Raw genomic sequence first — 13622 nt, 5'->3', positions numbered from 1 at the left:
GCTTGGTCTTCTGAGATTATCGTTTGTAAATAGGTTTTCACCCTTTCTGCAAGAATTTTAGCAAAAATTTTGTAGTCATTATTCAAAAGTGAAATCGGCCTGTAGTTTTTCACGTTTGTTAGATCTTCACCCTCTTTTGGTATCAACGAAATTATTGCTTCCTTCCATGAATCTGGCAATCTTTTGGTCTCTCTTATTTCGTTAGATAAAGCCTCCATGACCGGAATTAATTCTTCTTTCATTTTTTTATAAAACTTTGCAGTAAATCCATCCGGTCCTGGTGCTTTTCCCGCCTTAGTGTCTTCGATTGCTTTCTCCACTTCTTCCTTCTGGATCAGATCATTTAATATGTCCTTGAATTCACTTTTTACTTTAGGCAGTGATGTTTCCTCTAAATATTTTTTAATCTTCTCAAGATCAGCTTTAGTCCCTTGGAAAAGTTTTGCATAGTACTTGAAGAAACTTCTTTTTATACCAACAGGGTCAACCAATTCCTTTCCCTCTTCTATAATTTTGGTTATCATTCTCCTCTCTCTTCTGTTCTTAAGCTGCCAAGCCAAATATTTTCCTGGTTTGTTTGCTCCCTCGAAGGATTTCTGCTGTAATTTCTTTAAATTCCAATAGAGTTCTTGGTTCATTGTTACATTCAGTTGTTCTCTTAACAACTGTAATTCTTTAATGATAGACTTTTTCCCAGGTTTTTTCTTAAGTTCAGTTTCTTTTTGGGCTATTTTTTCCAACATTTCTGATTGTTTTTTAAAATTTTCTTTCTTGCATCTCACATTTTGCGAGATGAGAATTCCTCTCATCACCGCTTTGTAGGCATCCCACACTACCTGTACCGGGGTTTCCTTGTTCAAGTTTTGTTGAAAATATTGCTTGGTTTTCTCCTTCAACAAAACTACTACCGTTTTCTTATCCAACAAATCTTCATTTATTCTCCATAAAAAATATTTATTCTTTTCTTTCAAACTCCACAGTACAGGGTTGTGATCCAAATTACATCTTGGCAAGATTTCAATTTTATGAGTGTTTATAGATAATTCCTCTGACATCCAAATCATATCAATTCTGGAGAAAGAGCTATGTCTATTGGAATAAAAAGTAAAATCTCTTCGTTTCGGATTCCATTTTCTCCATACATCTTCCAGTTTTTCTTGTTTGGTTAATTCAAAAAAGGTCCTTGGCAATTTTCCACTCTCGTTGCCCTTTTGTGATTGTCTATCCAAAAGGTCCACTGTGCCGTTAAAGTCCCCGGCTAAAATGACTTGGTTAAAAAATCCTATTCTGCTGAGTCATTTGACCATTAACCCATTATTCTAGAGCAGGGGTATCAAACTCATTTGTTATGAGGGCCAGATCTGACATAAATGAGACCTTGTTGGGTCGAGCCATGAGTGTCAAAAATGTAATGCCAGGTAGTGGAGATATAAACTTTATAAAGGACACAAAGGGTATTTTTAACTTAAAATAAAAACATGCTTAAACCATTAGCACTCTTGCAATATTTTGTTTATTTAACAGTGCCTGATAACTGCCACCTCTTGCTCTGAATTACTGCATCAAAATGTCTGTGCTGTTGCAATCTTGAGTATGCTGTTCAAATGTTTATCTGTAAGCTGCAAACCTACTTTTGATTTATTGACATTCACTACAGAAATCTCATGCTCAAAGTTCTGAGCCTAGGACCCAGGGGAAAACATGAAATGGATGGGTATTGCGAGTTTTTGTACATAAATTGCTTCATGTGTTGCTCAAAAACACGAGAAGGCACCATGACACAGACTGAGGGCTATGTGTTTGTCAACAAAACTATAGTCTTCCTCAGTAGTCAGTATCAGCCTATTATCTAGGAATTCTAAGTTTAAAATCTCCAAAGGAAATGTGCTGGGTGAACTTAGTCTGGACACGCCCTCTCAGCCTAATACACCTCACTGGCTTGTTGCTATTCCTCATCTAAATAGCCAGTTTGGTATAGTGGTTCAGTGCGCAGGTTCTAATCTGGGAGAACCGGGTTTGTGACCTTGGGTCAGTTACAAGTTGTCTCAGAGCTGTTCTCTCAGGAGCAGTTCTCGAAAGAGTGCCTGTTGTGGGGAGGGGAATGGAAAGAGATTGTAAGCTGCTCTGAGACTCCTTCAGGTAGTGAACAGTGAGTGGGGTATAAATCCAATCTCTTCTTCTTCTTCTTCTTCTTCTTGCTTTCCTGATGAGCAAGACTGGATCATGAGGGAATGAATACAGTGAAAAGGGGGAGGGAACCCAGTTGCACCCAGGAGAGCCACAGCATAACAAGCCCAACAAAGCACATACATTGTAGAAAGGTACACAAAAGCTCATACCTTGGATAAAACTTTGTTGGACTTACAGGTGCTTTGTATTTCTCCTGTGCCATTGAGGCAGCCAAGCAAAGCAAGCTCTCCCTCATTCTCTCCCTCTCTTCAGGGAGGAGCCTCAGCCAATGGAGTGGAAGAAAGGCTTGCCTTTGTTTCCTGTGCGATTGAGGCAGCCTGGCCAGGAAGCAAGTTCTGGCTCATTCCCTCTCTCCCCTGGGGAGGGGGAGGAGCCTCAGCCAGTGCAGAGAACAGAAGTTTGCCTATCTATCTCTCCTGAGTGATTGAGAGAGTCTGGCAAAGCAAGCTACGATGCAGCAGCAGCAGAACTGGAAGAAGAGGCAGGAGACAGCCAGTCCCACTGCAGGCCTGAGAGAAGCCCTCCGAGGGCCTGATTTGGCCCACAGGCCACATGTTTGACACCCCTGTTCTAGAGCATTACCTATGTGTTAATTAGCACCAACCCCAATATCAATATATCTAATTCTCAACATGAATACTTAAACCCAGAGACTGGAGCCAAAGACAGACATGACAGATCTTTTTGTAAGCCTAAATAATGCCCCAAGTTTGCAGTCAAGTCTGAAATCTTAAAGAAATGCATGGTGGTGTTTTTTTTAAAAAAACAACCCAATATCATAGAAGTGGCACATGTAGCTTTAACAAATGAATACCCTCAGCAGCCATTGCTAGGCAACTACAACGATGTTACTAACTTTAAAGCCTTGGTTTCTATCAGTAACAGGTACGTGGTAGTGTACCATACTAACATAAAGTAACCTGAGGTACTATAAGTTGTATTTCTGGTAAAAATTTGCATTGTTGCAGCATAAAGCTTTTTAAGTTCACGCTTTAATAATGTTTATTGTTACAACACTAAAGCTTGAAAGCATATTCAACCTCTTTTAAAAATCTGCAAGCTTTCGGATGGAAAGCAGAAGACTTTCAACAGCCATTTCCCAACAGTATCAACCACCCCTGTTGTTACAGTGATCCATATGCACTCTCACATCTTTCCACACATTTGCAAGCTCATAGGCTATAACTTCTCAGAACACAACTAGTCTATTTATATTGTCACTTCTGTAAACTAAATGAATCAATTTAAAACACAGAACAATTGTTTGAAAGATATAAATTCTTTCCGCTCATGAATTTACAGTATGCAGGTTTTGAAACCATTACCTTTGTGTTTATTCCAAACATTAATTTGGTCCTCCTGTTGAGAGATACAGTAGAGACAACTGGAATTAGCCTTGCAACAAGACTCATTTCTAGTGTACTGTATGTATCCCCAAGACGGAGAGGAAAGCCAGCACCACAGCACTGTTGGGATAAACTGCAAGTGGGTCTGTAGTAGTTCAATGTCTGCAGATGCTGCTCCACTAGTCAAGCTATAAAAAGGCTCACAGAACTGCAGGGGAGAGGCAGAGCTAGGCTACACAGTACTGCCACCAGTGTTCCCTCTAAGCTGAGTTAGTGTGAGCTAGCTCACAGTTTTTTAGCCTCCAGCTCACAGATTTTTGTCTTAGCTCAGGAAGGATGGCTCCAGAGCAAACTAATTTATGTAGCAGCCAAATTGCTTGCTCACAACTCTAATGCCAGTAGCTCACAAAGTAGAATTTTTGCTCACAAGACTCCACAGCTTAGAGGGAGCATTGATTGCCACCACAGGGATAATGACCCCCAAGCTCAGAGACTGGTAGGGGCCAGATCCAAACTTCCTTCGTCACATTTTGGGTGTTCCAAATTGTGTAGTATATGCAGCCATGTGTTTAGAAACTGGGTTGAGTCTCTTAGAAACAAGAGACTGGCTTCAGAATCAGATCTTGAAATTTTGGCCATGTCTCCACTTTATATCTGAATACCCTGGTTTTGTGCATATTATGTTCTCTTTTTCAAGCAATTGGTCTGATTTTGTGGAAAATCAAGTCAATCAGCTTGAATAACTTTTCATGTTGGAGAAAAAACAAGCTTTTAGATTGTTACACCAGAGATTGTTGGCTATTGTGAGACAAATTCTGTACTCATTAGCTACCAAGACATGTTCCCCAACTGGATATGGTATAATGCCTGATTATGGGGCTCCAGCTGCTTATTTCTTGCTCCTCAAATCTCTGCAAATCCACAGAGATTTTATGTTTGCCAGGGTTCAATGTTTTGCCTTCAGCAATCCTTTATGGTAGACTCTTGAGAACTCCTCATCAGGAAAGAGCTGGAGCTCCTGAATTTTTATCTCATCTTTTGCTTTGTTGTAATTTTATACTGCATGGAGAAACAATTTAATTGGCCCCCTTTAAGGTAAGTTTAAAGGTTACAATGGCCCCGGTCAGACGTGCTGGAAAATGGGGGGGGGAGCGCGGCTATTTGCGCCATCGCATTCTGATGCGCCATTATGCGATCAGACACGGCAACGACTTCCCCACGGCAAAGAGGATGATGGGGGAGAAAGCCGTGTGCCGGTGCGATTACACCCAGGGAGTCCGCATGCAGCCCGTGCCAAATAATTTGCCAGTAATTCGTCCCAGGTACTTTTTTAATGCGCATCTTCGGCAGGATGCCACAGGTTCACCACGGGTGTGCAATGCCTCCCAGATGTTCCGGTGTGATTGCGTCCGAAAAATCCACGGGACTATCGTGCCTTCAGCGCAGTAAATGCTCCATGTGAATGGGGCCAATGACAAGCAATTAGTTTTATATCTTCTGTCAGACCAGAACCCTCATATCACTAATCAAGTAGCTAAGTACTTCCACAAGACTCCAGGAATTGATTGTCAGTATCTCTGGATAATTCCCTTTTCCCTCCTTCTTTAAATTTTATGAATATTCATTTGTGTAATTTCTTAATGTTATCTGATCTGGCTACGCAATCTGTAACAAATGCCTACTAAAGGTTTTTGATTTGATTTGACTGGCAGGGGCCTAACCACCCCACTCAAGAATACTTTTCCATGGAGATGTCTTCGGACAGCACTGGCTCTTCGGCTTGGAAATGGAAATGAGCACTGCCCCCTAGAGGCAGATTCAACTGGCTTTCAAGCAAGGGAAACCTTTACCTTTTTATTAGATGAGAAAGGTTGAACAGAAAAAGAGAAATGTTTAAATTTGTATGCCAGCCAAGCAGTTTTAGTAAACTGATATTAATTAAAATCAAACAATGTGAGAATTCATATACATACCCGCTGCTTTTCAGGATCCACATACCGAATTCCAAAGTAGTCTTTTTCCAGCAAACTGTAGTGATTGCAAACATGATCTATGAGAAACTGACCTTTGGTCTCTCTCTGAAAAGAGAAAGGACACATATAGTAAGCCTGTACATTATTCTTACAGACATTCTATTTGCCCATAAATGGCTAGCAAATTACATGTTATGCACACCACATTACAGAGGCATGGACAGGATTTTTAATAGCTAGCCAGCTATTATATCATTTCCAACTTTCCTCCAAGAAGCTCAGTGCAATAAATGTAGTTCTTCCTTCATTTTTACCTCTCCTTTCCTTGACTGATAAACTCCTTTAACCAAAAGTCTTTAATCAAAAATCAATAAATGAAATACTAAAACAAATTAAACATTAGGAATGGATAAACATATGAAACTTTATTACAGATAAAATAAAATAAAATTCATCATAACACCTTAAAGAAACCCCAATTGCCAAAAATTTGTCAACAGAATGAGCTATCAACATCTGCCAGAAAAAGGAGACCACCCAAAATTCAACAGGCTGTTTATATGTGTTCAAAATAGGCATAATTCAGAGATTTCAAAATAAAACTGGTTGATCACAGAATGAAACAAGAAGATCTATGGTCTCAATTATACCTGAAACACAACAGCAAAAACTATCCAAAAATTGAGTTTTAGCAAAGCACTCCCTCAGTTCTGCAATTGGCAAGACATGTCTGCTAGCATTGAGGCATGGAAGTGGCTAGGACTGGTGAGAAAATTTAAATATGAGGGAACGGTTAAATGGGAGAATCCCCAATGCAAGGAGAGAACATACAAAACTTACACAAGGAATATACTAACATGATCAAGAGCAACTATCCTTTTCCTAACCATCCTCAACACTTCATGGTAGCCCATATTCCCAACCACAGGAAGAGAAAGGCCAAGGGAACCAAGTCTACTGTCCACAGACATCTCCAAAACACTTCTAAAGGTGTCTTCCCTCAACAGATGTAGGAGACCTCCAGAGCATTGGGCAATGAGAAAACAGCCTTCAACCTTAGTTTAAATACCCCAAATTCAAGCTCTAGACTACAATGAGAGGTGAGCAAACTCCATTCTAAATGCAGTTTCTGCAATACCATCTGACAGAGAAAATCAAGAAGTGGAAAATCTATGGACTCAGAAATTCCATTAATCAGAATACTTGCCCCAAATACAACCTGTGGGGTCAGGTTGGCCTTAATAGCTGTAGGTAGAGACTGCCAACCCTTAGAATTAAAAAATAAAAGCAAGCATTTATATTTACCTCAGCAATTTTTGTAGTTGAATTAACATGTGTTTTCCAAGCAAGATTATAACGAAACATTACTTCCAAATGTTTAAAGTGAACCACTTGTTCTATTTTTCCCACACTGATGGGCCAGATCCTACATCTGATATGTAAGCTTTTTAAGAAAGTCATTCTTTTAGATTTTCCTCAATACACCAATAACCCTTCCTGATTACAATAACTTATCTATCTAGTACATTTATGCTCCAAATTGTTCCCCAACTGGGACCAGAAGCAGCTTACATTTTTCTCCTCACCTCCATTTTGTCCTCACAACAATCCTGTAAGGCAAATTAGGCTATGAGAGAAAGTAACTGGCCCAAGGCCACACAGTAAACTTTGTGGCTGAGCAGGGACATGTATCTGGGTCTCCCAGATCTGTCTGATACTCTGACCACTATTCCACATTGGGTCTCATATTATGTTGCTTTGTCACCACTGTCTCTTCTCTCTATCAACACTGCAATGCCTACTTTAATATAGCTTTATATCACTTCAAGTTAAGGTTGCCGATCATGTTAAATGAGCTATGTAAAAAAGGCATACCAGTGCAATATTCAAATAAACTACAGAGATGCAACTAACTTGAATGGAAGACCTTGAATGGCAATGGCATCTAAAACAGCCATGAAGCCATGCAGTTGAGCGGATTTCTGTTCAGACTAGTTGCCTGTATATGGTACAGAAAACAAAACACTGTAATGTCAGTAGTTGGACCCAAAGGATCCATTCCGCTTATGACAGAGCCCTCTTCTGAAACAGTGACCCACATAATGGATCATTTTTTCATCAGAAGAAAGGTGTTTTGCCTGTGGTAGGCTCCTTGTGCTGGAGTACATTATTAAAGGAATGAAAATTTCGGGTCCAACCCATAGTTAAGTTCTACTAGACATTATAGTGAAAAAGAGGCACAAGTATGGGTTGCTTTTCTGGAACAGTAACACATTAGAGTAATGACTATATTGGTTCCCAGTTTCAGTATTCCTAGGATGGAAATTTCAAGGGACTAATAATGGCAGGATATTATTTTAAGAGCTGTTGTTCAGCATTTTATATATATAGTTTTTTGCAAAGCATGCAATGATTCAGTCACTTAACCAGAGAAGAGTCCATCAGACTACCCTAAACAGTGGACTCAACAAGCAAACCATTTTTAAAATCTTGTTAGTAAGCACTACACCTGAAATTGACATTTTGATTGCAAAGAGATAAACACAAGAGTAAGAATAGACAATGAGCTTTCCAGGAGTCACTCTCTAATCCATTCATTTTATTGGATTATCAATTTTCCTGATCCCCATTCACAAAGCACTTGAGTTAATTAGTATTATCATCAAGGGCTGAATGAAGGAATCTTTTTTTTTTCAAACCAACAAGAATGCTCTTTTTCCAAACCAGATGATAAATTAAAAAGATATTTGAACAATCTTTTGAACAGAGAATGCTATCTGAGATACGATTTTGTTTTCATTAGAAAATCAAATGCAATGATTATATAGCTGGCATACAGCAATAAGCACTTGAACCTATGGGAAGCAATTTTGTTTGATAGCTCCCAAATAAGTGTATTCTCTTAAGACAACCTTTGAAGGGCTATAACCTTCACACTGAGCACTTATCTGATTGCCTGAGAAATGCAGCAATTAGTCCTAAGCAACCAGGTATCCCAATGACTTCCATAATATGTAGAAAAGTAATTGCAAACAGTCTCTGTAGTAGCAATGCTGATTCTGTGAATTTAGCAGATCATGAGAGGGAGGACACGCAGGGTAGCATCGACGCTTAGTTCTTGTGGCCCTTTCTTACATGCCAAAGGGAAATGCCAATCGCCACTTTGGGGTCAGGGAACAATTTTATCCAGGCCAGTTTGGCCAGGGATCCTGAAGGTTTTTTTGTTTTAGTTTTTTGCCATCCTCTGGGCATGGAGCAGGGGTCACCAGGGGTGTGGGGGGAGGTAGTTGTGAATTTCCTGAATTGTGCAGGGGGTTGGACTAGATGACTCTGGTGGTCCCTTCCAACTCTATGATTCTACTGCCATATTTAACACAGGGAAGAAATGTTATGAAAGCTGTCTGGGTAGGCCCTGTAGGGCATGAACAATTGGCAGCAGTGGCATATAGATAATGAGGAACTGTAGGATGAGCAAAGTCATGAGTGGGTCACCATTCCCTGCATAGTTATTGCCAAGCCTAACTACACAGTAAATTTTGGTGACATCTAAAGTCTTGTGTTAATTTAGACAGGCTTCCTAAGATACCTTATAAGAGCCTCTGCTCTAAACTAAAACACATTAAACGTACCATGTTGGAAAGTAAACCTAATCATGGAATGGTTTCCTCTTTGATTAGAAAATGTTTAAAGAGAACTTTTAAAGATTTATCAGCTTGAGGAGATTTGTTATTCAGATTATTGCGTATCTCAGTTACCATCTTAAATGAATTCTCCCGGCCATTTTGCCTGGGAGAATGACGGATCTGGGCCGGAGCAAACGGGCGCGATCCCACAGCAACATCTGGGGAACGTCGTGCTACCTTCTCCGATCCGTCCCATCCCGCCCATACAGTACACTAAAAAATAACCACCTACCTGGGTGGTTCTTTCGATTGGGCCGCAGCAAGTGCCGCCGTGGGATTGCCGGCGTGTCCTTGCGCCGGCGCATCCCCGGCTCCTGGCCGAACTGTGCATGTTTGAGCATGCGCAGTTCGCCAGGCTCCCCTTTCCACCGTCGCATTCTCCCCGGCATCTGATCATGCCGGGGAGCTATGGCGCCGCAGCACGGGGGATCTGTGAGATCCCGCCGTGGCGTCTCAACTGTGATGCGGCTCAGATTAGCTGCAGTTTGACCGTCCTTTTCCCTGCCGTGTGGCAGGGACCACCATAAGCCTATTAACCAAAACCAACTTCTTCAAAATAAATCCCATTGGAATTAGTGAGATGCTCAAGTGGTTAAGACACTGAACTGCAGGCTGTGGAAGGTCGGTAGTTCAGCAGTTCAAGACCCGGGTGCCGCATGACGGAGTGAGCTCCCGTCTCTAGTTCCAGCTCCTGCCAACCTAGCAGTTCGAAAGCAAAAAACTGCAAGTAGATAAATAGGTACCACTTCAGTGGGAAGGTAACAGCGTTCCGTGCGCCTTGGTGTTTAGTCATGCCGGCCACATGACCACGGAAACGTCTTTGGACAGCGCTGGCTCTTCGGCTTTGAAACGGAGATGAGCACCGCAACCCTAGAGTCTGATTCGACTGGCTTTCGAGCAAGGAAACCTTTACCTTTACCTATATCCCAATAAACATGTTCAGGACCACATCACAAGATATTTTTGCAAATATTTCCTATTATCATAAGAAGACAGGCCACTTCAGTTTCTACATTACCAGTTCACAGCAATATCAATTGATAGTCTCTGTCTGCTCCTGACCCATTTCTCATAAGATACAGTTTTACACATGGGAGCAGTAGAGGCAGGCAGGTTAATTACATTGTTGAATAATCTCATTGAGCCAATTGACCAAGATTTCCCCTAAGAGAATAATCCCAGATTTTATAGTCATCCCACTACTGACTAAACTTTGCTTGCAACTCTGAGTTTCATCTCTCATATATGTTGCTGTCGCTGTCATATATGTTGTTTGGTCCTAGAGACCAAACTGCAGTATCTAAAAAAATGAAGTATCATTGCATCTGAACAGAGTGTAGATGGGAATTTTACACAGAAGTAGTGCTGCAGAGTGATCATTACCTATGATACACAAATTCATTTTCTGGACCTGGCCAGAAAAAGGAGAGAGGCTGGGGGGGGGGGCTTTTAGGTAAGCAAAAGTGAGGGAAGGGAAATGTTCCCATCATTTAAAAAAAAAAAAAGGTGGAAGCAACTTGATGGCACAGCTGATACAAATACTGACCCAGAAAGCCTTTTAAGAATATGTATATGCATGAACATGTAACTTTTGCCCAGATCTCTATAGCATATTGCAAATTGTAATGGATAGTTCAAGTGTATGCTAATATGTAACTGCTAGGCTGGAATACTGCACATATATTACAGTCAACATGTATATGAAGACCTGCTGGTCCCACCCTCTCACTAAACACATATAGCATAACTCCTGCAAAAGCAAAAAACTATACATTTATAGATGTTGCTTTCTGCAAATACCCCAGTCACACATATACAGTCTACACACATGTAGCTTCTTGAAGATAGCATGAATTATGCCAAATACACAGGGGGGCTGGGCCAGAAAGCCCCATTGATCCCATTTTCACTCCATCCCCAGTACTTGAAGTGCATGTGCAGCCCTTCTGTGAAGAAGCACTCACCAAGATCTCATAGACCTGGTTCAGAGTTAAAGAGAAACTACACACTATTTAGATAGCCACAAGAAGAGGAGCTGTGGCAGAATGTACTCTGATGGGGCATAAACTGCCAAGCATTCCACAGCTTGCAAAATAACAGCTATAAGTTTGCTCCAGTATTTTTCAAATAAAATGAAAATACACAATTTCTAAGCATGCCCATCTGAAGGAAAGCTGCTGATTATCACAGTAAGTACTTGGATTTTCAGTTGGAAGAAAGAATAATAGAATGAGCTGAGAAGACTAACAGCTACATTCTGAGGCCCAGAAAAAAAAGGGGTCAGGGAACCAGCTAAGCATTATACTAGCATATCCCGGAGTTACACCAATGTATCCCAAAGGTGCAAAAACAAATTGCTAGTATCTCCGGCAGCACCTTTAAACTCCCAGTATTGTTGCCACCAGGTCCAGGCCCTCAGTGGCACTCCTGCCACTGCCAAGGCTGCCACTGATCTCAAGGCTGCATTACCCAGATGGCTCCCAGTATGGAGAAAACCAGTCCTGAGGGGCAATCGTCAAAATACTTTCAGTGGATAAAGATTCTACCCAATGCAGGAAGTAGTGCTATAAATATTTCTGTCCCATTCTTCTTCTCTCAAATCAGACCAGATTTCACTCTCCAATAAAACATGTTCTAAGGACTAAAGCTGACCAAATTCATATTTACAAACTCCATCTGAATATGCTAAACCTGTGAATCAGCCTTCCAGTATGGCCAATGGAAATTAAATTAACTGGGCAATCATAAATGCTCTTCTATAATGAGGGATTGTTAGGTTTAAGTAGTGTGGAATAGCACAAGAGAAGGGAACTCCAAAGAATGCTGATGAGCATACATGCCATGCCCTCACTAAAGTACCTGTTCTATCCAAATTCAGTACTGAGGGCTTTATTTGTTTTATGATGTCCATATTTTTATTATCAAATCCTAGTCACTGGGAGTCTATTCTTAACAATCAACTTCCATTGCCCTGTATAAGGGTCTTTCTCAGTAAGATTCAAAATCCCTTTCCTCACAGTGGATAATTTTGGCTTTAATTTAAATGCCAAGATCCATGCACAAACTTCCAATGAATTCCGGGCCAATTCACCTCTGAGAGTTTGGTATATACAGCAAACACAGCTTGGTACACAGCAAATTTTGTGGATAAAGTGTAATAGATTGATCAAATCACCTATATCAAGACTCCAATTCCATGCAATACTGCCTTAGCACTGAAAATCTGAATAACACCTCATATATAAGTGTCACCTCAGGTGAAGAAGAATAAAGTAATTGCATTACTGGTGAATCTAGCTTTTTTCATAGCTCTAGTCAGATGGGTCTTCCATCTCAAATTTGATTGAAAGATGACCCCCAGATACCTAAATTGCTTTACCTGTTCAATTGGTTGTCCATTTATGAACCACTTAGATACTGGGGAGGACAGGGAATAGGATTTAGCAAATATAATTTTTTACTATTTTTGTATATTTCTGATTTTATTTTTTATTATTTTATTTTTGTGTACTTACAATTTTGTGTACTTTTTCACAGTATTCCACAAATGCTTTTACCAGTTTACGTAAACCAGTCAGAGTGCATAATAATAGAAACAAATATTAAATATCCACATTAAAAAAACAAAACCCAAACCTTGTACATAGAAAAACAGCATGTTTCAGTTGTCTAATAGTTTTGGAATTGTTTTGTATGGAGGCCCATTCAACAGTGATGCAATTTCCAGAAATGGGAGAAACCCTTTCTCTCTCCCCTTATTCTTCTGGAAAAGAACTGAAATTCATTGTGTGTGTGTGTGTCTGTGTGTAAATCTATGCAGATGTAAACTTGCTCTACTACTGTAAGAATAGAAAATATATAATGTAAAATGTGTTTTATAAACAGTATTATTTTTTTTAATTTTTTTTTTATTTACATTAGACTTGATATCCCGCTTTTGTCCCATGGCTAGGGTCTCAGAGCGGCTTACAGGGTTTCTGGTGCTAATCACCTGTGTTCCTAGCTAGGGCCACAATGTATGAAGGGGGATGGGACAACCTACCGGCACCCCCTCTGTGGTGGCTATTGTTGTTTCTCCGTTGGCTTGGCATGGTCTTCTCTGGTTTTCTCTGGCGTTGTTCTATTTTTCCTCTGGTGTTCTCTGGCGTTGTTCTCTTTTCCTCTGGTGTTCTCTGGCGTTCCTTCTCCTTCCTTCTCCTTCTCCGGCATTTAGTGGTGTCGCACTCCTTCCTTAGGCGCGCAGCTCCGCCTACTTTCCGGCCCGGCAACGTCCTTTCCGGCTCCGCTGAGTCGGAGTTCGGCGTCTGCGCACGCCCCTTCTCTCTGCACGGCAGCCTTGATGTACTTCTTCTCCACCGCCAGGGATCGCTCGAGCGTGCACCTTGCCTTGCTCGCCACCGCCGCACCACCAATGCCATCCACGCCAGGAT

At 40.9% G+C, this 13622-nt stretch overlaps 1 protein-coding gene across 1 annotated transcript in view; it reads right to left on the bottom strand.

Moving 5' to 3' along the window:
• The window catches only part of FRMD3 (FERM domain containing 3), a 194316-nt gene that overhangs the window by 98509 nt on the left and 82185 nt on the right, over positions 1–13622 (bottom strand). The window contains exon 2 of the mRNA XM_015419287.1: positions 5510–5614. Coding sequence (XP_015274773.1) covers positions 5510–5614 — 105 coding nt within the window. The remainder of the gene's footprint in view (positions 1–5509; positions 5615–13622) is intronic.

This window comes from Gekko japonicus, unplaced genomic scaffold (assembly GCF_001447785.1).
Source record: "Gekko japonicus isolate JY-2015 unplaced genomic scaffold, Gekko_japonicus_V1.1 scaffold133, whole genome shotgun sequence".
Lineage (NCBI taxonomy): Eukaryota > Metazoa > Chordata > Lepidosauria > Squamata > Gekkonidae > Gekko > Gekko japonicus.
Note: the sequence above shows the minus strand (reverse complement) of the source record. Positions and strands in the feature narration are given on the sequence as shown.